This window comes from Pongo abelii, chromosome 6, assembly GCF_028885655.2.
Source record: "Pongo abelii isolate AG06213 chromosome 6, NHGRI_mPonAbe1-v2.0_pri, whole genome shotgun sequence".
NCBI classification, from domain to species: Eukaryota; Metazoa; Chordata; class Mammalia; order Primates; family Hominidae; genus Pongo; species Pongo abelii.
Genome location: NC_071991.2, coordinates 47626719 through 47654435, shown reverse-complemented (window position 1 = coordinate 47654435; position 27717 = coordinate 47626719). Strand labels below are relative to the sequence as shown.

The window sequence follows — 27717 nt, the reverse complement described above, 5'->3', positions numbered from 1 at the left end:
TAATAAGCAGGAATAATGAGGCTTTTTTATTAACATAAAAACTCAATCTCTGATATTATAGGTGATCATTATAATAATATAGCAAGCTTCCACATTCAATGTGCTTTTGTGTGTTGTTGCCTTACTTAATGTGGAGGAAACGTGAATACATTCCCACCGTGTATTTACCAGTTTTCCATTGCTGTATAACAAATTACCAGAAACCTAAGAGTTTAAAACAGCACAGATATATTTATCTCCACAGTTTCTATGGATCAGGAGTCTAGCACCTTTTAGCTATCTCCACAGTTTCTATAGATCAGGAGTCTAGCACCTTTTAGCTGGGTGTCTGTGAGGGGTGAAATCAAGGTGTTAGTCAGCTGGGTCCTCATTTGAAATTCAGAGCCCTCTTCCACATTCACTCAGGTTGTTGTAGAATTCATTTCTTGTGATTACACAACCAAGATCCCTCTTCCCTCTATTTCCCACTGGCTATTGGCCAGGGACCCCTCTCAGCTCTGAGAGGTTGATCTTAGGGCCTCTCTGTACCCCTCTCCACAACATGGCAGTTCGCTATTTCTCGGGGCGAAAAGGAAGACATCTCGTTAATGCTTCACCTTCTTTTAAAAGCCTATCTGATTAGGCCAGTCCCACCAAGATATTCTCCCTTTTGATTACTCCCAAATCGACTGATTAAAGACCTTAATGACACCTACAAAATCCTTGTTGCCATACGCTGTGACACAATCACAGAAGTGATAGCCCCTCTTATTCACAGGCCCAGATCACACTCAAGAGGCAGGGATTAGATGGGTGTGTAACACTAGGGGCGTGGGAATCTTGGGGCCATCTCAGAATTCCACTTACCATACACAAGGCACTATCTGTCAACACAGAGCATTAGCTGGAAATTGCTTTTAAAAGCTTACCTTGAAATCTCAGGAATCTTTCCAGATACTTGGATATTTATTTTATCATGTAAATTTGTATAAATAATACCTAATCTCAACTCGTTTCTTATAATAAATACTGGAAATCGGGGAAAAGTACTCAAAACTTACAGAAAAGAGGAAAATTAGGTTTTCACTTTTATTAGACACCTGACATACTCCCAAGTCCATATGCCTGAACTATCCGTGACCTTCCATGAGCCAAGGACACAGGTGCAGCAGCAGCAAACTTGCTGAGATGATTTTTCTTTTTTTTTTTGTATTATTTTATTTTATTATTATTATACTTTAAGTTTTAGGGTACATGTGCACAATGTGCAGGTTAGTTACATATGTATACATGTGCCATGCTGGTGTGCTGCACCCATTAACTCGTCATTTAGCATTCGGTATATCTCCTAAAGCTATCCCTCTCCCCTCCCCCCAACCCACAACAGTCCCCAGAGTGTGATGTTCCTCTTCCTGTGTCCATGTGTTCTCATTGTTCAATTCCCACCTATGAGTGAGAATATGCAGTGTTTGGTTTTTTGTTCTTGTGATAGTTTACTGAGAATGATGATTTCCAGTTTCATCCATGTCCCTACAAAGGACATGAACTCATCATTTTTTATGGCTGCATAGTATTCCATGGTGTATATGTGCCACATTTTCTTAATCCAGTCTATCATTATTGGACACAGAGATGATTTTTCTTGAGTGGGTGGATTCATGCCTGATTTAAGATAAAAGCAATCTTCTCAGTCAATGACACATTTTATAAGAAGTGTAAATGTATGCACAGGGGGAAGAGGAAATGAAATGCTTTATATTGAAGCCCTCTCAAAATCAACTTAGCCTGGCATCTTAATAATAATAATAAAGCTTGCCTTCACTGTGCTCCTATCCATTATCAGAGTTTATGCTGATTGCTTTCTTCATGTTTAAATCATTCAAAACAATATTTTTAAAGGTTGTATAAGTCAACTCCTTCTCCAATTCCTGAAGCACCTGTGAAAAGTTGCTGAAATGGAACTTTCTTCACAATAATATAAAAGATCTTATTTCAGTTCCAATTCTGGCATTCAGAAGCTATGTGACCTAAAACTCCCAAATGTCTAAGACTACTGTGAATCCTAAAAGCTTAAATGAAATAACTCATGAAGGTGCCTGGCACCTAGGGGGTCCTCCATAAATGATGGCCACATATACCTAGATGACACAATTTCTTTGACTCATCATTCAACTTTTATCAATAGTTTATAATGAAATAGTTAAGGAATTACATAAAGACTTACTTTAAAGAATGGCCCCTTTAGCACTGCTTGAAAAAAAAAAAAGAGACAGAGAAAGAGAGGAAGATAAACAATTCAAAAGTCCAAATACAAAGAAGTGACTTCAAGAACTGAGTTGAATTCTTTTCAGCCATTAGGAAAGTTTGACGAATAAATAGGAAATATGACTCACTGAGGAATGACTATGGGCCAAGTGCCTTGCAAACTGTGTTGTTGGCATTACCTTGTTTAATCCTCATTATATAATAAAGTAGGCTGAGTATATTAACTACTGTGTTATGACGGCTGCTATATATTAAGTCTAGAGCTGTGAAACAATGTGTATAGTATTTTACACGCTTGTAAAATACAATATACTTCTAGACTTAAATATGTTTGAAGTAGATATAGCAGAATGCCATTGGTTTTCTCTAAGTAATAGGATTCTGATCTTTTTTTAATTTACTTTTTTCTAATATGTCTCAATATGCCTAATCTGTGTAAATGTTTTTTGAAGATACTTGAGATTTTGTATCTGCTTGCTTCAGAGCAGCAGACACTGAAAAAAGAATGCTTTATACTAGTTGTATTAAATCAGTAAAGTGGCACCTCATTTTTTAACATCTAAAAATCTAAACCTAACTACAGTGCTGACAAGTCTAGAGCTACAAGAGGGGGGATTTCAACACCAAAAAGGTAGAATAAAAGTAGGTGGACACAGACTAAGAAGTTTTTAAAAAGATGGCTAATAACCCAATAAAGGAGATGGTAGTGAGGAAGAGATGGGCAAAATAAGAATGAAGTCATGGAGAGAAGGAAAGGAAGGAAAAACAATCAGAAGGAAAAGGGCCAGAGGAGAAAGAAAAATAAGCATAGGGAGCAGATAAAAAATGAGAAATGAGAATATATCAGAAAAAAAAAAAAACTATTGGAAGAGGAAGTTATCCTCTCCTCTTTATCTCCTAATGAAATGAAAAATCTCAGATAAGATGACAATGAATCACTTTTAAAGTTTGTGTTTTGTAGTATTTCTCCCCTATAGGAGTTCAAAGCAAATGAAGCTTTTGCTTGATGACCAAGGTTGCCTTGACTTATGCCATTCCCAGAGACAGTAAAGAGCTGCAGTTCATCCACCCACCCACCCCTCTCCAGCTCTTTCTCTCAGTCAAAGCACCAAGTACAAGACTGCCTTGGAAAAATAAAGAATCGTTACTGCTTTACAAGTGCAGTTGATGGCAACAAAGCAGTCACTTTTATTTTTCGACTTTAATCTTCAGACATGGTAAACGCGGTGAATCCCAATTTCTCCCAAAATTGTGGTCAAAAGAAGGTGTAAATATCAAAGTGCCAAATAAATTCCCTCTAAATTTCTTGCTTTACACGATTATTGTTCCCCCTCCCCACGTTTAAAAGAAGCAATAGATATGTATCATTTATCAATGGAGAAAACTGCCTCATTGTTGCTGCTCTATGTTTGTATGATGCACACTTTCTTCCATTTTTCTTACTTTCTCTTTGTCTTTCCTCTTGGTTTAAAAAGTTAAATAATTGCAAAAGTAAAAGACACAGTTTAATCTTTGGATAACTTCTGGAAAATAGTGTACCTATCTGACAACTTTTCCCTGAAAGAGAAATGTAAAGAAATGATGGGTGGTTTAATTAAAAAGCCCCCAGATTCTTTGCCACTCCTTCCATGGGAAGGAGGGGTCTATGTCCCACCTCTACTCCCCTTTTTTTAAAGACTGAGTCTAGCTATATTGCCCAGGCTGAAGTGCAGTGGCTATTCACAGGTACAATCACAGTTCAACACAGCCTGCAGACACCTCACTCCCCATAGCTGGGACAACAGGTGTGTGCCATGCACCAGGCTATGTCTCATCCCCTCTAATCAGGGCAGGCTTGTGACTACTTGGAGCGATAGAGTACAGCAGAAGTGATCCTGTAAACCTCTAAGGCTAGGTCATAATGAGCCATGCAGCTTCTGCTTGATTCTCTTAAAACACTTCCTCTCTGGAAGCGCCCTCTTGTTGGAACTCCTTCTGAGAACATTGCCACCATGCTGTGGGGAAGCCCAAGCCACACAGAAAGGACATATGTAGGGCACTCCAGTTTACCATCCCAACTGAGTCCAGTCTTTGAGGCATCCAAGCCCAGAAACTAGACATGAGTGAAGAAGAGGCTTCCAAATGATTCTAGCCTCCAGCTATTCATGTCTTCCCAGTTGTGACTCCAGACATCAAGAAGAGACAAGCCATCATGGATGGGAAGATGTCATGTCCAAATCCTGGCCTGGAGAAACAGTGAGTATAAGTAATCATCTCTACTGATAATGAATTTTTGCTTTAGGTTACTAAATTTGGGGTGTTTTTTAATGCTCCAATAGATAACCAGAACAATGGGGATCAGAAAGAAACAATCAGGCAATAAATTTTTGTAACTTGATTCTGATCACAGTGGAAAGAATGGGCAACCTAGGGCCCTAATGTTACTGAGTGTCACCTCCAGAAAAGAGCTGCAGGCACACTACCTTTCCTGGGTAGAGATAAGTTCATCTTCCTCTTATCTCTCCGCAGACTTTCCGCCTAATTTTCTACCTTTCTTCTATTTCTCCTTTTCTTTTTGGTCTTTTTCATGCCTGCCCCCTATGCCTGCCCTTGGGTCACCAGTTTATTTTCATAGAAGGTGTTCATTATTCCATTAAACAAATATTTATAAGAGCACTGTGCTAGACACTGGGATAACCGAAGTGAAGAAATCTAGCTTTGTTTCTGACCTTGTAGAGCAAAGAGTGTAATGAAATGTTTTTCCGTCTGTGGAGCACAACCATCAGTAGTCATAAACTCATCCTGATGGGTTCTAACAAATATTTTAAAAATAGAAAACAGACTAAAAACAACAAAAAGTCATTCCAAGTAGTAAAGTCACTATTTTTTCATCGATATTTTATTTACCCATGACACACAAACACACAAAAATATACACAGTGTACATTTCAAAACTTTGCCAAACATAATCTGATTGCTGTTCAACAATAAATCTCATTTTAGAAGTATAAAAACATGAACAGGAGTGTGCTTAGAAGATCTGCAATTAAGTTTCTGGCCTTGAAACAAATTATAAGAATCACAGAGCCATTCTTAGAAGTAATCTCTACTAATAATGGTTTTTGCTTTTCACTGTAGTTCGTTTTGTTTGGAAAAAGTGTTCTGGTGTTTTCAGGGTCATTTTTGGTAAAGAAATGCCTGTTTGGAGGAAACCCATGTGTCACTCATTCTGCATCTGAGCATTACATAGTTAAATCTTTCAGTACTTCAGTCAATCTATTCATTAGTTTAATAGCTGAACTGGAGAACATGGAATTATCATGACCTCTGGCATTTGTCTTTGCCTGCAATTCTAGAGGCAGTTGCATCTTACCACGCATAAGCTAGGGAGCCTAAGCTACAAAGTTAGCTGCCTGTGTAATCATCTTGTTATAGCCTCTATCCAACAGTCAGTGTAAACATTAAATAACATGTCATAAAACCCACCGACATCTGAGTAATGCTGGTGGGGGTCGCTGCCCTGCTCTTCCGAGCTCCCTCTCATTTAGGTGACTCAACTTAGGCTGTTTTTTCTTCATCCTGAAATAAGTATATATGCTTCCAAGTCCTCTCTAGAGGAAACATACCAAATGATTTAAAATGATAGCTCCCATCCAGTTCCCAAACTCTAATTAGAAAAGTCTAAAACCACCCAAAAATGTTTTTAGAGACAACTTCAGAAAGTCTACTGCCAATTTAGTTTGAGTCACTATGAGCAAAGACACCAAGGCAAAAGAGGGGTGACGTTGATGGAAAGAGGAATGGCTGGCTGAAGCCCAATGCCAGGGCTGGATAGCTCCTACGGGAAGTCAGGACAATCTGAGGAGGGTGTGTGAGGGTGTGTGAGGGTGTGTGTGTGTGTATGTGTGTGTGTGTGTACACATGCACTTCAATTTTCACAAGTTGTGCTTGATGGATTGAGAAAGGGCAGAGGAGGCTTGGCACGGCGGCTCATGCCTGTAATCCCAGCACTTTGGGAGGCTGAGGAGGGTGGATCACCTGAGGTCAGGAGTTCAAGACCAGCCTCACCAACATGGTGAAACTCTGTCTCTACTAAAAATACAAAAATTAGCTGGGTGTGGTGGTGTGCGCCTGTAATCCCAGCTACTCAGGAAGCTGAGGCAGGAGAATCACTTGAACCCGGGAGGCAGAGGTTGCAGTGAGCCGAGATTGCGCCACTGCACTTCAGCCTGCGCGACAGAGCGAGACTCCGTCTCCAAAAAAAAAAAAAAAAGAAAGAAAGAAAAGAAAGTAAAACACTCTTCGTTCACGGTTTCCATGTTGCAAGCAAACTCGATGGCATATTTCAGTGTTTTTCCTGTTTGCCAAAATTGCTGCTCCAACTTTTGTTTTAAGTGGCTTGTTTTCACATATGTACAGAGAATTCTGACTGCAAACAGTTGCATTCAGTTGTTCCTTGGTTATTGGAAAATGTGTCACCACAGTAGAGTGTGACTGTGCAAAGTTTTTCCTTTAATGAAAAAGCGTGTGGCGGGTAGGGGAGAAAATATTGGCAAGGTTTCTAAGTCAGTGCCCATGTTTTCCTTCACAGAAGCTCTAAAGTTTTGTATGTATGTAAGCCAACAATTCTCTGTACTCTTCTGTGACACTGCTCCCACAGAGCTAACTAACTGCCTGAAATAAAGAACTGAAGATGGTGAGCCACGTCATTATTAATGGATCTTAGCCTAGGGTGAAATAAAGTAAAACTCAACTTTCTCAAAATTTAACAGTAACATAATTTTGAGTACATTATCTCTCACAAACACCATTTGGTTCTTAGAGGACGTTATTTGCTATAATAAGAACAAAAGTGATAATACTTTGAAATTGTATTACTGTTTGATGATCTGCATCGTGATGGTTATTTGTATATTATAAGGGATCAGAGGGTCTCTGTTCCTTATTTCCCTCCCTCTCACTATTGCTGTAAACTGGAGATAATTTCCTAGAGCTGACCAAGTTCTCTGAAATAGATCATTCATTCTAAATTAGGGATTCTAAATAAACAGCTCATTTATTCTAACTCCATGGGTTTTTTAAATTTTTTTGGGGGGGGTGGGGAATACAAGTCAATTTATCTATGGGCTCTCTACCATTTGTCATTCCTGGTAGAGAGGGAACAAGAGATTTTTGTAAATTTATGTCCTGCTGAATATCATTTTGTGAAATCTCATGAATCTTTTAAGAATTTTTAGTCAATATCCAGCACAGTACAGATATTTTGTGTGTGTGTGTGTGTGTGTGTGTGTATGTGCGTATTTCTTTTAAAAAGGTAATTAATCAGTTGTTGCAGACTGAAAGCCAAACTAAACTTTTTAACACCATTTTAAGACTCTAAGAGGAACATTAAGATTCATTTATTCACTCTACAATTTCTCCACTGTGAATAATCTTAACGTGTTATGTGCATCTTCTGGTGATTGAATTAACCAACATCATACATAATTTATTAAGCAACTAATTGTACTCTTATCTTACAAAGAAAACTATGTAACATAAAACCCACAATCTTCCAACACCTACATATTATATTCACAGAACCATGTGAGACACAGAGCTGGAATATACAGTTTTTGATTGTAAAGTACTTGGAATCTTGTTGAGAGGAAAACATAAATCAGCACAGAAATAGTTAAACAACAGTTCAAGGCAATGATAAAGCAATGTAGGTCCTGATCAGCTAACAGATACCTGAGAGAAAAAGAACTAGTAGACAATAATACCTATAGCGGCAGAGAGGAGGGGTAGAGATTTATAAGAGGACTGAATTAAGAGACGAATCTCCAAAAGTGGGGCTACAGTTATGTTAGGCAAGAAGCCAGGGTTTCTTCCAGCTCAAACAATTTAGGATTGGTAGGAAGAGGATGAACTGTTGTCCTGAAATGGCAGTCATTTAAATGACATTGCTCCTAGGTGTGTGTTTGTTTCTAAGATTCAGCTTTCGAAGCAAAGAGTATGTCATTTCATCTCTTTATCCTCAGCACCTAATCTAGTACCTGAAATAACAGGAGGGAGATAAAGAGAACTGAATTCCAGGTTAGTAAAGCTACACAGAGGAGACAAATCAAGATATATTTAGACAACACTATAGCAGTTTGGTTAAATTGAGGGAATAAGAGAAAGAATAAAATTGAAAATGTTGACTTGTGATGCACCTTGAACTCTGGCTTAAGAAAGGAGGTTGGACTTCATTCTCTGTTGGCAACAGTGGAAACCAATCAGAATGACACCCTCAGCTCAGGGAGGGCATGGGGAGTCCGTGCCTATAAGCCAATATGAATTCAAAATATGGTTTTTCATCTCATGCAGGAATAGCGGAAAGATCCAGAGGCTGCTCACTCTTCCACTGGAAAGTGTTTGAGCTTGGTACTAGGACCAGCTGTACTTGTTAAAGATGCCTGAACCTTAGCCCTGAACTACGGAATCCAAATCTCTAAATTTGGAGCCAAAATCTACATTTAAGGCTAAGAGCTTTGGAAGATGAAAATACTGAGGTGGAAATATCACAGCTTTGCTATCGAAAAAATAAAGCACTGCAGAACTCTATGAATATAATAAAAACCATTGCATTGTACACTTTATATGGGCAAATTCTATGGTGTATAAATCTTACCTCAATTATGATATTAAAAAAAAAAAGAGTTCATATCCTAGTCAAAAGGTTTTTTAAGGTACACAGAATCATATGGTTAAATTATAAACCTAAGTGACTCAAAAATCATATTCCTAATAATCTCTTCAAACAGGACCCCTTTTAATTACCCCAATGACTGGAATTGTTATCAACTCAATCTTCCTCTAGATTGAAAACTCCATGGAGACAAGGACTGTACCTTAATTATCTTTCTCATCGCAGCACATTAACTGTCAAATCTGGGCAAATCCATTTCTCCTTCTTATAGTCCTATGCTAGGAGTGTCTGAATCCTAAAATCAGGTATGTCCAAAGGGGAAGTTAAAATTTGATATAAATTAGTCAGGTGACATGTTTTGGCTGTGTCTCCACCCAAATCTCATCTTGAACTGTAGTTCCCATAATCCCCACGTGCTGATGGGAGGTAACTGAATCATGGGGGTGGTTACCTCCATTCTGTTCTCACAGACCTGATGGCTTTATAAGGGGCTCTCCCCACTTCACTCTGCACTTCTTGCTGCCTCCATGTGAGGAAGGACATGTTTGCTTCCCCTTCCACCATGATTGTCAGTTTCCTGAGGCCTACCCAGCCCTGCGGAACTGTGAGTCAATTAAACCTCTTTCCTTTATAAATTACCCAGTCTCAGGTATGTCCTTACAGCAGCATGAGAAAGGACAGGAACGAATACATCAGGTAACTGAATATTAACATTTTATCAGGCTGTGTAAACAGGCAAATTTATCAAGAAGATATCACTTTGGAAATAAATAAAATGAGCTGTTTTATTCAACTGCAGTGTATCATTACTACCCTCAGCCAAGCTGTCAAAGAGATAGATAGTAAGCTCTTCGAAGGCAGACATTTAAGACTATCATCTCGCTCTATGTTTTCCTTGGACTCAAAGTGCTACCCAGCATTTGTTGTCAATCTCTATGCGAATTTTAAAACAACCATGCAGCTGGGCACGGTGGCTCATGCCTGTAATCCCAGCACTGTGGGAGGCTGAAGCGGGCGGATTACCTGAGGTCAGGAATTCAAGACCAGCCTGGCCAACATGGTGAAACCCCATCTCTACTAAAAATACAAAAATTAGCCAGGCGTGGTGGCACATGCCTGTAATCCCAGCTACTTGGCAGGATGAGGCAGGAGAATTGCTTGAGCCCAGGAGATGGAGGTTGCAGTGAGCCAAGATTGCGCCACTGCACTCCAGCCTGCCCGACAGAGCAAGACTGTCTCAAATAAATAAATAAATAAATACAAAATAAAACACCCATGCAATCTTTTCCTCTCCAGTCTACAGTTTTCTCACTGTTTCTGCCATAGGTTGACAATTCTTCCAACAGAGTGTATTCAGAGTAATCACAAGGAAGTCTGCAATCCAATCATTTGTCATCAAGTCCAGTTTAAAACCATCTCAAGGCTTCCCTATGATCTTAGGATGAAGTTCAAGATCTTTAAGATGACCTTAAAAAGCCTTGACATTCAGGGCATATGCAAAACTTTCCAGCCACATCTGGATGGTCCTACGCTGGCTTTATCCCTATTTCTCTGCACACCATGAATCTAGCCCACTTTAAGAGGTTCCCATCTATCCTCCCTCCTTTCTTCCTAGATCTCTGCCTAAATGTCACTTCCTCAAGGCTTAATTAGGCCCAGACACTCACACTCACATTTCTCCTTTGTGGCACTCATTGTCACTGTAACTGGTTAATTTCAGGTAAAGATTTATTTTGCCTGTGATTATCAGGAAGGTTAGAGATATCCCCAGGGTTTAGCACAGTACCTGGCACACACTGGGGAGTCACTTCTAGTCTCCTCTATTGGATGTGTTCACATGTGGCTTTTTTCCTCCCAGCATGTCCATTTCTCTCTGGCTGCCCAGATGATGAGTGGCAGAGTCCAGATAAGCAGCCTGTCTAGGAGAGTCCAGTGCTTGCCAAAGGCTGGGGACAGGAATACAAGCAGCCTTTGGCATCCACACAACATCCATAGCAGAAATCAGATTTGGTCATCACGCAAAAAGGAAACAATTGGGTAGCAAGACACAGGTTTAACAGAGGAGACAGTAGGCAGCAGGGTCTCAGAACAGGAAGAAGAGGCAGCACAGGAGAAATGCTTGGAGTCAGGAAACCCTGAAGAGATAAAGGGACAGGCCAAAGGGAAAAGCAGTGTATTAGTCCATTCTCATGCTGCTAATAAAGACATACCTGAGACTGGGTAGTTTATAAAGAAAAAGAGGTTCAAGGGACTCACAGTTCCATGTGGCTGGGGAGGCCTCACAATCATGGTGGAAGGCGAAAGGCACATCTTACATGGCAGCATACAAGAGAGAATGAAAATCAAGAGAAAGGGGTTTCCCTTTATAGAACCATCAGCTCTCAAGAGACTTATTCACTACCACGAGAACAGTACGGAGGAAAACTCCCCCTTGATTCAATTATCTCCCACCAGGTCCCACCCACAACAAGTGGGAATTATGAGAGCTACAATTCAAGATGAGATTTGGGTGGGGACACAGCCAAACCATTTCAGGCAGGAACATTTTTTTCCACCCATTATTGCCTGTGGACTGGCCCAAGAGGAGCTAGCCCAGGGCTGCTGGTGTGTCTTGCTGAGGCAGCCACAGTGACTTCTGTTGATCAAATCCAGAGTCCTTCACCAAAGGCAGCAGGAAAGGGAATGTTGCATAGGGTATTCGGCTGGTTTAGGAAATTTACAGCTTTCCTGGGCATGAGTTTGCTCAAATTAAAATGCCTGCCCTAGAGAAAGCTCTTTGATTGAGGATAACAAAGACAAGCATAAAGTGATTTAAGCAAAGGGGCGGAGACTGTAAAGTCACAGCAGGTCTCTCACAAGGATGCAAAGACAGGAAGCACAGAAACCAGAGCTGGAAAATAGGACTGCAGGCTTCTCCCTGTCCATCTCCTTTGATTCCCTCCCAGGCCTTCTTCCTTGCTTACCTCTAAGCCTCAATCCTTTCTGGAGACTGGGATTACTCTGCTTACTTACAGCTGGATCTACCAAAGCATGATAGTTGAACTGAATTCTGCAAAATAGTGGAATCGTCTCCCGACCAGAATGAAATGTACAAATCCAAGGGAGTGCACAATTCTGGCTGCCAGGAATTCTGGGAGGCTCAGGGGCTATCTGAGAACCCAGGGCACTTAGGAAGTGGGAAAGACAAAAAAGGGGGTACCCCCCAAACAACCCTACTTCCTTACCAAAGGTGCCTGTGGGGCCAGCTTTGCAGAGAGGGCCTGAATGAGGCTTAGCTTATTTCTGTGATTACAAGATATGGAATTTATCTAAATAAGACATTAGCGATACATCACTATACTTCATACATGCTAGAGTAGGTCTCAGTATGGAGGAAGTGAATATCATCCTGCAATCATAATAAAATCTCAATTATCCACAGGCACAAAACCTAACCTCCTCATGGCTTCCTCTACTGTGCCCTGTGTTTTCTGGGGACTCACCTCCATACATGCTTAGGATTAGGGATGACAAGGCAATTTTCCTGTTTGTCTAAAAAGAATGGTATTCGTGCAATCACACTGCCTTAGGCAGTTATACGATCCATACCCAAGGCAAATATAAATGCACTTTGTGAAGCTCTAGTAAGTGGAAGGTTACCTGTTACAACTTCCTCCAAGTTACCCTCAGAAGGAATAAGGAAGCCACAGACTGAAGCTGGTAACCAGTGCTCATAGTCTGTAACTTCCTGTATTTATTGTTTTTGAGGCAGTTACCATTAGGATCACTGGCTTGATGACAGTGATGCCCAAAGAAAGGGCATCATAAACAAATTGGGGCTGAGGCAATAGTACAGAGAGTTTCTCAGAGATGGCATAGAGAGCTCTGGGTTCAGACCCACCTGGGTCCAAGTCTCAGCTTGGCCATTTCTGATCTGTACGACCCACACAAGTTGTTGAGTAACCTCTCTCAGTCTCACTTTTCTCATAAAATGAATATACCAATACCTGCATCATTGGACTGTGATGAGGGTCATAAACTAACAATGCTTAGTGCTGTCTCAGTAGAATTCTTATTCAAAAGACAAATTCCACCTAAACATACCCTTCACTTATCATTTTTTATTCTCTCCCTCTCTCTCTCTCCTGGACGTCACCCTGAAATAGCTAAGTTTCTAGAGCAGAATTTGAACTTGTGAATCACTGAATCTTAACTTTCTCTGAGGCATTTCCAAGCGATGCTTCTGCTGAATGCTACTTAACATGACATTTTCCCCCACTGCACCAAAAAAAAAAAACCTCAGTTAATGGCCTAATAAGCAAAGGAAGACTATTTCAAAAAATGGGCTTGGAGAACGTTAGAAAAGCAGGGAAAGTGCCTTCCGGAGGATCTTAGAAGAGAATCACAAGCATCCATCAACCACTATTTCTATTGGATCGTTTGGCCAGCTAGAGAATTTTTTTTTCTGAAACTACAGGTGATTTTCATCTTCAGCGAAAAGACAGAGACGGTCTCATATATAAGGGAAAATCAGTAACTAAGAGCATGCACAAGTTTCAAAAATGAGTCACCGGTTACCATGGTGATGAAAATATTACCTAACAAATCACTGGGCTGTAAGTAACCAAGATGATGCTAAGTACATTATTTTTAAAATGGGAAAAAATGTCTGTATTTTTAGGAATACTTGCAAGGAACTAGATGGACTAAGCAGCAAACCGAAGGCAGCCCAGGATCGACCCTGTGGAGCCAGGAGTCACCGTCATCTCCTCCTCTGTGCGTGCTGAGCTCCGTGACACATGCACACCCACAGCTGTGCCCAGTGACAGCTGCATGAGGAAGAGCAATGACACCGTATTTACAAACAAAGAACTATGATAGGGAAGATGAGTCTTCTCACTCCTTAAACTCTTCATAAAAGAATAATCTCTGCTACAGACCACTGAAGATGAAAAACTCCATGACAGACTTCGTGGCCAGTCCTTTATAAACTCAACTTCAAGAATGCCCTCAGGCAAAACAAGATTCCCAGAAAATAACTAAGATGCACCATAAAATAATAATTTCCCCCGTTCTCAATAGTTTGAATGTTCTGAGTATATATGAATTTTAATTAGGAAAAAAGCATAACCATTATATGATGTTAATAATTTTCAAATTATGCCAAGAAGTGGCAGCACACAAACACATTCCTACATACTTTGTTTTTTGTTGTTTTTGTTTTTGAGATGGAATCTTGCTCTGTCACCTAGGCTGGAGTGCAGTGGTACAATCTTGGCTCACCGCAACCTCTACATCCCAGGTTCAAGTGATACTACTGCCTCAGCCTCCTGAGTGGGACTACAGGGATGTGCCACCACACCCAGCTAATTTTTGTATTTTTAGTAGAGACGTGGTTTTGCCATGTTGGCCAGGCTGGTCTCGAACTCCTGACCTCAGGTGACCCACCCGCCTTGGCCTCCCAAAGCGCTGGGATTACAGATGTGAACCACGTGCCCAGCCCACGTTCCTAAATTGAACTTTGTACACAACTTCTGGACAGAAGGCATAATGTCCTGTACACATGGGTTCCAGCTCTTTAGAAAATAGGCCCCAGGGCTGTTTCTCCCAGTGGTTCCAGGTATCCAGCATGAGACTGCCCAGAGGGTGCCTTAAAAACGAAAACTCCCAGGCCATATCCAAGTCCCACTCACTCTGAGTCTCTGGGGTTGGGATCTAAAGCCCTACATATTTTTTTAAGGTTCACTGTGCCATGCTTATGTTCTCTATGAAGTCTGAAAACCCCATCTTTAGTAATCTTCACTACACTGAGGTCTCCAGACAATGGTGACAGAAGACAGGACACCACTGGGGGCCATCTACCAGCACGGATTATTCAGAGCCAGAACTATTCATGACTCAACAGCTTTTTTACCACAACCCAGGGTAAATCACCAGTGTAATCTACATGTATTATACATGTGGGTAGGTGGAACAAATATTTCACAAGCAACACAGGAGATATACTCTGACCTAATCTACTCTACTATGTTCCAGTGTTTAATGCTCTGGCAACTAACTGAATTGATTTCACTACCCACTAACTGGTATGAATAAAACCATGGCAATACCTTTAACTGCTATCATTTAACTTGGATTTCTATATAACCTCTTTAATCTCACAAAGAATAGCATGCAAATTATATAGATGCAGTATAAAATAAATGAAAAACATTAAGAAACTGAAGCAAAGGGAAAATAGAGACAGGAAACTAAACGTTTAAGTCAAAGGAATCAAAGGTAAACTTAATATACAAGGCACGCCAGGAAATCGAGTTCACTTGTTAACTCTCAGTTTTGTTTTTTCTTTTCCTCACGAGATGGAGTCTCGCTCTGTCACTCAGGCTGGAGTGCAGTGGCACGATCTCTGCTCACTGCAACCTCCGCCTCCCAAGTCCAAGTGATCCTCCCACCTCAGCTTCCCAAACAGTTTGGATTACAGGTGCCCACCACCATACCCAGCTAATTTTTGTATTTTTAGTAGAGACGGGGTTTCACCATGTTGGCCAGGCTGATCTCGAACTCCTGACCTCAAGTGATCTGCCCCAGTTGGCCTCCCAAAGTGCTAGAATTACAGACGTGAGCCACCGCACCTGGCCCAGTTCCCAGCTTTGTAACAATCAATGTGAAGAAGAAAACAGCATCAGTTACAAAATTCCCAGTGTTCATCTGGGAAGAACAAAGCCATTTCTGAGAAGCATTCAGGCCTTTGAGGCCTTTCTCCTGCTGAACTGAATGCCTCCCTCCTTCTTTGGGGTAGAGCAAGGGAGTCATAAGTGGAAGTAGGACCCTTGTTACTGCCTCCACCTTCTACCACCACCTGATTCATGGATAAAATTACAGTCACTCTAGGGACTACTGACTGGGACAAAGCCTGCAAGACACTGAAGCCTGAGGCCACCCGATTCTCCCTCCTTCAAGAGTACTTTGTATGCACTTCTGTTTCAGCACTGGCCACCTTGTTATAATAACAGCTGTTACCAGGGCTGTTCCTTCCCTCCCTGCTGACCCCCAAGATTATCACTTTAGAAGACAAAACTGGCTCATATGCATTTCAGTGAGCTCAACCTAAAGTTGTGTTGGATGCAAAACTATTGTGGAAATTCCAAAAGACAAAAATCAAAGAAGCACAAAAATCTAAACTTGCTTCTTGTAGAATCAAGTATGAAGCATTAGTCTAACCATTTGTCCTCAATGATTCAGTTTCGTACCTGTTAACCAAAGCCAGTATTTTTATAGCCCAGTTTAGTCTTAAGGAAGAAATCCGTAAACAGATGTAATGTGCATGGCTCAGTTCCTGGCACGCAGTATGCACTCAATAAATTCCAGCGTGCCCTTCCTCTATCAGGGATCTTGTACATACTAATTTTACTTGCTCCCAGGGCCATTGCTGTCTTCACAAATCCCTCCTTCTCCTTTAATCTTGCTAAAAAAGAGTTAAAATCACCCAAGAAGAGAGCTGGGTTCCCAAGATTCATAGAACACTCTTAGTGCCTACATACATAATGCCACATTTGAAAAGGTTTCTTGTCATTATTTCACGTACTTTAAGCAAGGGTTAGAGGCTACTTTGAAAAAACAAAATCTGAGAAAGGAAAACCCAACTAAGTCATTAAGTATGAAATAAATTCTTTAACCAAGCAGTAAGAGAGACATATTCACTGTTAGAAGGCAACTGCAGTTGCTAAACAAGACACGAAACATATTTGGTCTTTACTCTTAAGCTAGCAAATATCATCTTGTGGATTCTAAAGTAGCAGTTGTTTGCTTTACAGACTCTATTTTCATGGATAGTAGAGACCTAAAATTTAGACCTGCATGTCTAGGCCCGAACAGAGAAAACATCGTCATGATTTACTTTCCTTCAATATGTGTCCCATATTAAATAATGTAGTTGACCTACCTTTTCTGTGATATAGAAGTTTGAACTATCGGCATGCTGCAGTGCAAAATGTTCGTGGTTGGTAAGAGACCACCTTAAAAATACAAGCGTATACTGATTAGAAAAATGAAAGTGGCCATTTTCATTTTTATAATTTTTTAGTGTTGGATGAACTAAGCACCCTGTGATTGGAATTGGACCAATCCCAACACATACCACAATGCAGTTCCTAAAGCAAAATGACTTTAGCCTACCTTCCATTACCCTGAGACCAACCATTTCATGTGTAGACTGTCTAGACCTGATGCTAGGCCTACTGCTCACCTTTAAGCATTTCATCCTCAAGGCTTGATGTGGGAGATTTAAATACAAACCTTTACAATTCTACTTATTTTAAGAGATTGAAGCAAAGAAAGAAAAACAAAGAAAATAAGTGCAATTTAAGTTTTTGAAAGTTGGCACATTTTAATTGTCTCTGTATTCTACAATCCCCTATCAGTATAGTTGATGCAGATTGAAACACTCCAATTAAGTACTCTAGGCCTTATATAAATTTCAGTTAACACAACTATTTTCACAGTTCTGGTTTTAAAAAAAAAAAAAGTCATGCAGCTACCATATATACATTTCCTTTGTATTGTTTAGAGCAGTCACAAAGAAGTAGGAAAGTCATATCAGTGTGAGATCCCACGGAGCAGCACAATTACCCACTGCCTTGTCTGTTCAATTCTTTCATCCTCTATGGGGACCTGAGTGGTCCTTTCAGTTTATACCAGATCAAGTGTATACTGTGTCCTCAAAAACCTTTAGAGTACTCCCTGCTGGGTAGGACAAAAGGAACACAACTTCGTAAAATAAATAAAGCCAACCCCACTGTGCACATAACAGCCATTTCACACTTTCTGCTCTTTGAGGACTAATGGTAAATTCTGTTGGAAAAGAGTGTGATATTCCTACACAGTAATTCTTAGTGACTTTGAGCAAGTCAGTGAGTGACTTATGAATAATATTTTACTATCCTACTGGAAATATATTATTTGCTTGTCAATTTATCAACTAGAATGCCTTAGATAAATCCTGAGTAACACTTACCCATCACAGACTTCCTTTATTATTGCAGACAGTGGTTTTTTCTGCAAAATAACAAAAAAGGAAATACTTTGTTAGTTTCATTTCATCATTTTAAATTTAAAAAAAGAAGAAGCTTCATAAAAAGATTATCTAAGCAAAGAGAATTTACATTTGCTATTCTTAGTTGTTGTCAATGAGTCTCTTATTTTTCTCAAGGTAACAACCTACCAGCTGTTACCACCAAATTTATTAATGATTTATTACCCCATGGTCCTTTTTTCTATACTTCGCATTATTAGTTGAACAAAATATGCATCATATTTAATTTAGCCACACTGAAATTAGGGTGAAAATATAACTTTGTTCAAAGATCTCACAGAAAACGGAAGCCCATGAGGCCAAGTCAAAACCAGAATCCCTCAGGAGTAGTACATGAATCAGGCAAGCTGCAGTTTGGCTTCATGCAAAAAGCTTGGATTCACGATATTTTTATGAGAACATGTGGCAAATGGAATATGAGGTGTTACGAAATGTTTCTTACAAAGTACATAGAATTCTTCCCCCGACGATAGCCCCAATAAATGCCAATCATGCAGCAGCTTGAGCCAGACACACTCCAGTAATGCGACCATGACACCATGTGCCCTGGTGTCAACTGGCAGGTGACTACAGCTGTGCTGTTGCGCCTAACAGCCACACTTGTGCTCCGCCTGCCCCCAAGATAGAAGGAATGCAGCAGAGAGACACACCAGCTCTCCCAGAGATGTGGAAACTCTTCCTGTTTTGGATGCAAACAAGATCCTGTCTGTCTCTAGGATGGGGAGTATCATGTCAACCCAAAGAACAAATCACAGACAAGAAATGAATGAGGAAGAGAAGATGAGAAATCAGAGATGGACAATACATGGTCCTGGATTTTCAGATACAAAACCATAAAAAAGCTGTCTACATATAAGCAGGTTTTACTCCTGTCTATATGAAGGGCAATGTGGTATCTGCGAAGAGATTCTGAATCCAATAGATCAGTTCAAATCCAAGCTCTATCAACTTGTTTGCAGTGTAGGTAACCTGCAATTTTCTTCATTTGCTGAACCCCAGTTAGTTTATCTGTAAAATGGAAATAGGTTCTACCTACCCCTCAGGCTGTTATAAAAATTAAATTATATTAATTATATTAAATTAATACAAAGGGCAAAAGACTTCAAAAAAGGATTAGGACTCCTGAAACGGCTCCATTTCCTCCTTGCATCCTCACCCTTGGACGTGATGCTAGGCCTGCTCCATTGGTGAATTCTGAACACCATTTGTATAGCCCTCTCCAAGGGCCTCCCTAACCCCTGCTAAAGGCCCAATTCAGTGTACGGTGTCCCTCCAGTGAACTCTCTCCCACTGGAGCTCAATCCTCTATGAGCACATTCACTACCATGTGTGCAGAAGAATGTCTGTCTTTGCCTACAACTATAAACACAGTTGGAGGTGTTCGTTGCAGCACTATTCACAATATCCAAGATTTGAAAGCAGTCTAAGAGTCCATCAACAGATGAATGGATAAAGAAAATGTGAAACATATACACAGTGAAGTAATCAGCCATAAAAAGAATGAGATCCTGTCATTTGCAATAACATGGATGGAACTGGAAGCCATTATGTTAAGTGAAATAAGCCAGGCACAGAAAGACAAACATCACATGTTCTCATTTATTTGTGGGATCTAAAAATCAAAACAATTGAACTCATGGAGATAGAGAGTAGAAGAATGGTTACCAGAAGCTGTGAAGGGTAGTGGCAGGGTTTGTGGGAGAGGTGGGGATGGTTAATGAGTTCCAAAAAAAAAAAAAGAATGATGAGACCTAGTATTTGGTAGCACAACAGGGTGACTATAGTCAATAATTTAATTGCACATTTTAAAATAAGTAAAACAGTGTAACTGGATTGTTTGTAACACAAAGGATAAATGCTTGACGGGATAGATACCTCATTTTCCACAATAAAATTATTATATATTGCATGCCTGTGTCAAAACATTTCATGTACCCCACAAATACATATACCTACTACGTACTCACAAAAGTTAAAAAATAAATGAATGCAGTTGGAGAGAAAGGGAAACCTAGAATTACTGAGAAGCAGAAAGATGGTGGGGGTATTCCTTATATCCTGAATCTGTCCTCTAGAATAAGATGACAATGGCAATTGGGTTCTACTGTAGTTACATGTTACACAAGTACTAGGCCTTTGCAAGAAGCTGTCCACTGTTTATGGCTCTTGCTGTGAGCTGAGGAACAAATGTGTTCTCTCAACCAAATGACAAAGGAACTTCAGAAACAAAACTTTTTTCCGTAAGACAAGAATTTTGCCCTTCCAGCTGCCAGAGATCCCTCTAGGCTATCGATTTGTGATTACTTATCAGAGAATCTCCCCAAATTTCACTTCATGCACCCTCAAAAACGAAACATAAATAACGGAGCCAGGTTTTAGTCTTAAATTACATTGAAACAAAAAGTCTGGCCAAGAAGGTATTGTTGAGGTAGGAGAAGACATCAAAAGCAACTGCTCCCAGATTTAGACTTAGAGACTGAAGTCTCAGAGGAATTACTTGGATTTTAATTCAGGTCTGATTCATAGATAGAGAATCAAGTTTTAAAAGACAGAGGTCTCTAGGGTACTATTATACCTAGAACACAATGAAGTTGGATATATGAAAGGAATAAAGACCACAGATGCACAAAGCTTAGAGACTTAATAGAGAAAGATGAAAGAAAAACTAAACCACAGAGGAAAAGGAATTATAGTTGAGTGAACACCCATAGGGTAGCCTAGCCAATTAAAATGAGTGTTACATAATAGTGGGCCCCTCCATTCTTCCATCTACCCCAATCAAACATTAGCCCTCACCACCCAAAAACTAATTCCAATAACCTTTTCACCGGTCTTACTTTCCTTTTCCTGTCTGCCTTATTTGACATTGTTACTACTTCCTTCTTTTTGAAATCCCCTTTCCAGAGCTTCTATGATATAGCACAATATTTTCTTCATTCTCCTACACATATAACTAATCCTTCAATGAAGTCCAACAAATCCTTCATAGTTGCTCTTTTACGTGTAGCTCTCTAACTCCAGATTTCTTTTCTCGTCTTTTCTGCTTTTATTTAATCAGTCAATTCCTCATGGATCTCATTCTCTTCAACTGTCCTAAGTCTACAGTTGTAGCCCCAAACACTCTCTTGCAAATCTCTAACAGTCTGTTAGACAGAAGATTTTAACTCTCCTGCAGGTATCTTATTAAAAGTGGAAACAAAAATCATCACTTTCACATTTCCTACCCCTCAATCTACCCAACGGTAGCACACATCCCTCAGATCCCACACCCAATTCTGCCACGGCTTCTCTGCCCTCATTATGGCACCACTACTGCCCAGGAGTCTCGTTAACCTTTATGTCTTCACTCTTCAGATATAAGGTGCTAACAGGTTATGTAGATGTTTCCTCTGTGATGTCCACAGCATTGCTTCTCACCGCCTAACTCTTCTTCTGAACTCCTGATTCTCCTCATTCCAACTCCTGCCATCAAATAGATCTTTGAGCGTACACCCCAATCTCATCACCCTTAATTCTGCTTCCTCTGACCCAGCACCCTTTCCTGAGTACCAGCCCATCATTAATAACTATTTGCCATGAATTTCCAAACAACTGCTTCCCTAGCAAATCAACCCAAAATCGTACCTTCCATCAGTTCCTACACTCAACTTGCCTATTTTCAGCAGATCTTTGAGGCACATTTCTAGCGAACTTGTCCTTGTCTTCTCTTTCTTCCTTAATACGTTCTGTGACATACACATTTGCAAGACACTAAGTCTCATCATTACTTCTTCCACAACCTCTCTCCCTTTTTATCTTTCCAGACCTTTCCTACCACCTTTGTTCTAAAGATCCCATCACCAGGTCCCTGCAGATAAGTCTCCACATCTCCAGTTTTTTTTTCTCCAATCCCCATGTCAACTATAAATACACAAAATTAGACTTTCCCCACAAACTTTGCTCATATCACTCGTTTGCTCCAATAAAAGTGTCAGTCCCAGCTGGGCGTGGTGGCTCACGCCTGTAATCCCAGCACTTTGGGAGGCGGAGGTGGGCGGATCATGAGGTCAGGAGATTGAGACCATTCTGGCCAGAAATGGTGAAACCCTGTCTCTACTAAAATACAAAAAAAAAAAAAAATTAGCTGGGCGTGGTGGCGCATGCCTGTAGTCCCAGCTACTCGGGAGCCTGAGGCAGGAGAATTACTTGAATCCAGGAGGTGGAGGTTGCAGTGAGCCGAGATCAAGCGCCACTGCAGTCCAGCCTGGCGACAGAGCAAGACTCCATCTCAAAAAAAAAAAAAAGTGTCAGTCCCTTAGCTTGTCAGCCAAAGCCATCCACAATCTGGTCTCAGTAATTCTACTATTCTGTACACGTTCCCCATGCTTCTGGATCTTTATGGTGAGTCACTAAAAAAAAAAAAACAAAAAAAATCCCATCTCCACAATTTCACTCATGCCATTTGCTTTGTTGAAATGGCCCTTTCCTTCTTTCTGTTCCAACTCTAACAAGGAACTCTTACTTACCATTTAATATCCATGTCAAAGCCACCTCCTCTAACCAGATGCCCCCTTGTCTCCCTAAATAGATGTAATTACTCCCTCTGTGTACTTAGCACATTAAATTAATCATTTCTGAGGACTCTGCATATCTATCTTACCTCTCTGTCCCTTGAGAACAAGGCATCTTAATTCATTTCTGTAGGCTTTCCCACCGCTCAGTACTAGTTACCACAGTATGTAGGTGTTAATAGGATCTAACAGGAGACTCAATACACCTCTGCTAAATGAAAAAAATCTATACATTCATGAACTTTCTTTTAAAAAACAACAACAACAAAAAAAGCCAACTATTTTTAATGATAGCCTGGATTAACCAGCATGTTTCCCATTTCCTACCACTGCTGGGTGACTATGAGCAGCCGCTGGCCATAAGCTGTTAGACACTGAAAGCTGTCACTACTCCCTATGCAGAATCATTCATGTAGGAATTAGGCAATTCATGGCTTGGAAGAGCACTGAACACCAGCTGGTAAAGAATGTAATTCAACAGATGATAAATCAGATACCAATCAAACAAGTGTCACCATCGGTAAGCATGACCAAAGAGGTGAGCCTTATACTCTCATAAGCAGACAAGACTGACCAAGATACCCCAAGTATCTTGAAAACACTAGCCTGGTATCCTTGTTTATTCTCATTTCCTATAGAAAGCCCTCTGTCTGACATGAGCTCATTGCCTGACCAGTAAATTCCAAGCCAAACGCCAGCTCTGCCTTATGGACTTTTTAGTTAACATTTGCCCAAAAGGTTACGTAAGGTACGTCTGTCTACCTGTCCAATTCTCCAAGACCTGAGAGTAGAGTGATATGAATGATATATTAATAGCTTTCTGTAGACCCGCTGAATAATTTGCTTTTCATTTCATTGACAGAAAAGCCCCAGGAGGCCGGGCACGGTGGCTCACGCCTGTAATCTCAGCACTTTGGGAGGCCGAGGCAGGCAGATCATGAGGTCAGGAGATCGAGACCATCCTGGCTAACCTGGTGAAACCCCGTCTCTACTAAAAATACAAAAAATTAGCTGGGCGTGGTGGCGGGCACCTGTAGTCCCAGCTACTCGGGAGGCTGAGGCAGGAGAATGGCGTGAACCCGGGAGGCGGAGCTTGCAGTGAGCCGAGATCGCACCACTGCACTCTAGCCTGGGCGACAGAGCGAGACTCCATCTCAAAAAAAGAAAAAAGAAAAGCCCCAGAAGAAAAATTAACTTAGTTCAAAATGATGAAACTGCTTGATTCTTCTCCCTGTAACTCCACAAACCCCAAAGGAACTAAAAAGTAACTCCCTTTTTTTTTTTTTTTTGGTAGACAGAGTCTCGCATGGTCACCTGGGTTGGCGTGCAGTGGCATGATCTCGGCTCGCTGCAACCTCCCCGCCTCCCGAGTTCAAGCGATTCTCCTGCCTCAGCCTCCCCAGTAGCTGGGACTACAGGCACACACCACCACAGCCAGCTAATTTTTGTATTTTTAGTAGAGACGAGGTTTCACTATGTTGGCCAGGCTAGTCTCGAACTCCTGACCTCGTGATCCGCCCGCCTTGGCCTTCCAAAGTGCTGGGATTACAGGCATGAGCCACCGCACCTGGCCCTAAAAATTAACTTCTGTACTCAATTGGAAAGTATCTGGGCCGGGCGTGGTGGCTCATGCCTGTTATCCACAGCACTTTGGGAGGCCAAGACAGGTGGATAGTTTGAGTTCGGAAGTTTGAGACCAGCCTAGGCAACATGGCAAAACCTCATCTCTACAAAAAATATAAAAATTAAAGGCTGGATGCGGTGGCTCACGCCTGTATTCCCAGCACTTTGGGAGGCCGAGGCAGGTGGATCACCTGAGGTCAGGAGTTTGAGACAAGCCTGGCCAACATGGTGAAACCCCATCTCTACTAAAAATACAAAAAATTAGCCAGGCATGGTGGCAGGGATCTATAATCCTAGCAACTCGGAAAGCTGAGGCAGGCAGGAGAATTGCTTGAATCTGGGAGGCAGAGGTTGCAGTGAGTTCAGACCGCGCCACTGCACTCCAGCCTGGGTGACAACAGTAAAACTCTCTCTCCAAAAAAAAAAAAAAAAAAAATACAAAAATTAGCCAGGCACGGTGGCATGCACCTATAGTAACAGCTACTTGGGAGGCTGAGGTGGGAGGACTGCTTGAGCCCAGGAGGCAGAGGTTGCTATGAGCCGAGACAGTACCACTGCACTCCAGCCTGGGTGACAGAGCCAGACTCTGTCTTGAAAAAAAATTGGTATTGAGGCCAAATTATTTTAACTGCTTCAGTATGTTTCCATAATTTATATAAATCATCACTAAATTTCTTAAGCGTTTTGTTTGGATGATCAAAACTGCCTTCTTGGACTCAACAGTGAGCTGAAAAACAAGAGCAGGAATTTTTTCAGAATAACCTAGAGGATTAGGCAGTTACTACATTTCTACGTGCAGGGATCAAGGCCCATAAGTACAGAGGCCCTGATCTCACATTCTTTTCCCCATTCCCCTTCCCAACAGTGAAGTCATCTTGCAGCATATCAAAGTCTTTCTTCATAGTATATTCTGGGGAAATTTTAATGTTTGCAAAAATATCGTTATTTGTTAAATGAAGTATACATTTCCATATGAATCTGACTGGCAAAGTAGCATGTGTCAATAGCTACATTCAAGCAGTAGCTTTTCTTATTAAGGATGTATTCCTCTTTTTATCTTAATTCTTTTTCTCCAAAAGAGTTCCTCTGTTAACTTAATTTACTAAAGACATAAGTCCACAAAGTAAATTTCCTACACAAGAAGATGTATTGCCAATTTTTGTAACATAAGTTAGATTTAAGGCTGGACACAATGGCTCATGCCTGTAATCCTAGCACTTTGGGAGGCCAAGCTGGGTGGATCATTTGAGGTCAAGAGTTTTGAGACCAGGCTGAGCAACACAGTGAAACTCTGTCTCTACTAAATTACAAAAATTAGCTGGGTGTGGCAGGCACCTGTAATCCCAGCTACTAGGGAGTCTGAGGCAGGAGAATTGCTTGGACCCAGGAGGCGGAGGAAAAAAAAAAAAGCTAGATTATTGAAAATGGACAAATTCTCTACCAGCTGATTTTCAATCTGTCTCTCTCTCTGTTCCTTAAAGTGAGTATTGGTCTTTTGCTTTCCTTTCTATATTCTTTTTCCTTTGCCTATGATACAATGCTGGTACCACTAATTCCTAAATCCATGTCTCCCCTCTGAGCCACCTTCTAGGTTTAGTCCTGCATAACCTGTTATGCGGATCCATGGATCACAAGGACGCCCTGCCACCCTTTTAAATTTAACATTTCTTTCTTTCTTACTATTCTCCTTTTGTCTCTTCTTGATCTCTTAAAAAAAGTATGATCACTCTCTCACTCAGAGTACATGTTCCTTTAAGGCACTGGAGACCCAGCCACCTGTGGAGTCCTTGACTGTTTATTTAGGAGATGGCCAGTCCAGCCTTCCTGGAGGCACCTTCCCAGGAGACGCCCCCAGTTGTCAGCCCTCATCAGAGCCCCTCCCTGCCTCGCCTCTGATGAGCACTGGCAGGCCCTGGCTGCGAAGCCACCTGTTCCTGTCTGTTGGCCAAGGCACCTGGCTTGGGGACTTTACTAAGCCCAAATGCTCACCTTGGAGAGCTCAAGTCTGTTGCTGCCCACATTTCTGCCTTGACACTGGCCTGCTGAGGCTGGCAGCACCCCCAGCCAATGTGCCCACACACCTGTTTTAGCCACTATGGAGCATGGGCTGCCATTCTCAGCTCTGACATCCACTTGTCCGGCCTCTGCCTGCCTCAAAATGGGTATCACCCAGAAAAAAAAGGCTGCTTCCATCAAGTTTATTCATTTGAAATGTTTCTAATGACACGGGGAAAATGTTCATGATGTGGTATCAAGTGAACAGACACCAGAAAAGCATTTAGAATGATGAATTTTTATTTACTATGTGCTTTTCTCCATCTTCCCCCCAACTATGGCTCTTGGATGACTTTATTATTTATTTATTTGAGACAGGGTCTCACTCCGTCACCAAGGCTGGAGTGCAGTGGTATGATCTTGGCTCACTGCAGCCTCAACATCCTGGGCTTAAGGGATTCTCCTGTCTTAGTCTCCTGAGTAGCTGGGACTAGAGGTGTGCACCACCACACCTGGCTGGTTTACTTTTTGTAGAGACAGGGTCTTGCTATGTTACCCAGGCTGTTCTTGAACTCCTAGTCTCAAGCAATTCTCCCACATTGGCCTTCCAAAGTGCTGGGATTACAGGCGTGAGCACCGCACCTGGCCATCAATGACTTTAGAGGACTTCCTGGGATTGAATCCTGACTTCTGCAGTCCCTGGCTTTGGAACCTGGGCTTGTTACTTCTCTCAATGCTTCTGTTTTCTCTTCCTGTTATGAAGATTAATTGAGATAATGGTGTAAAATCCTTGAAACAGCACCTGGTACATAGTAGGGCATTACATAACGTTATCTACAGATAGCTTCTTTTATTTACTGATATCCCTTGTTTGGACACTTCACACATACTTTAAAAAAAAAATGCTGGTTAAAGAAATTGAGTGAATAAATGAATGAAAATCCAATTCCTCCTTCTTCCTTAAAGTGACTCCAGCCTGATGCTGCCTTTGGCACTTGCCACATCCTGCTGTTTATTCTTAAATTCATCTTCTTGTGTTTTGCCACCTGCATGGCACTTACTTTGGCGGCAGAGACTGCCTGTGGGACACTGTCCCCTCCCAGGCGCATGGCTGCTGGGCCTGGAAAGGCATCCAGTTAATGAACATTGATTAAAAACCCATCTTCTGTTTCCAGACTTTTAGATTCTCTTTTTTTTCTGGTCTCTTCCTGACTGCCATGGAGGCTCAGGGGAGCAGCTAAAGATGGATCACAGCAAGCAGAGGACAGAAGCGGTCCCCGGTCCCCACCGCTCCTCCACTCTTCTGTTCAGCAATAGCCTCATGGCCCTCTAACTGCGAAATGCTTTTCCACAAAGACTTAAAGTTTTTGGTCCTAGACTATTAAAAAGCATTTCTCCAGTGCTTAAAAAAAACTACCTGACAGATGCTTTATTCTAACACTTTGAGGTGGTACAGCACAGCACTTGGGATTTTACTTTGCTTTTATAGATAGAAATTCATTGAACATATTCTGATCCGCAGTTATTAGTAATGTTGGCCCAGAAGAAAAGAAATCCAGCTTCCAAATGTCAGGACACCACTG

The 27717-nt window shown here is 41.2% G+C and overlaps 1 protein-coding gene across 6 annotated transcripts in view; it reads right to left on the bottom strand.

Moving 5' to 3' along the window:
* ELMO1 (engulfment and cell motility 1) overlaps nt 1–27717 on the bottom strand; it is a 593731-nt gene that overhangs the window by 442771 nt on the left and 123243 nt on the right. For all 6 annotated transcript variants that reach the window (XM_024249296.2, XM_054558906.2, XM_024249299.3 and 3 more), the window contains 2 exon segments: nt 17889–17929; nt 16818–16890 (listed from right to left, as the gene is read on the bottom strand). In XM_024249296.2, coding sequence (XP_024105064.1) covers nt 16818–16890; nt 17889–17929 — 114 coding nt within the window.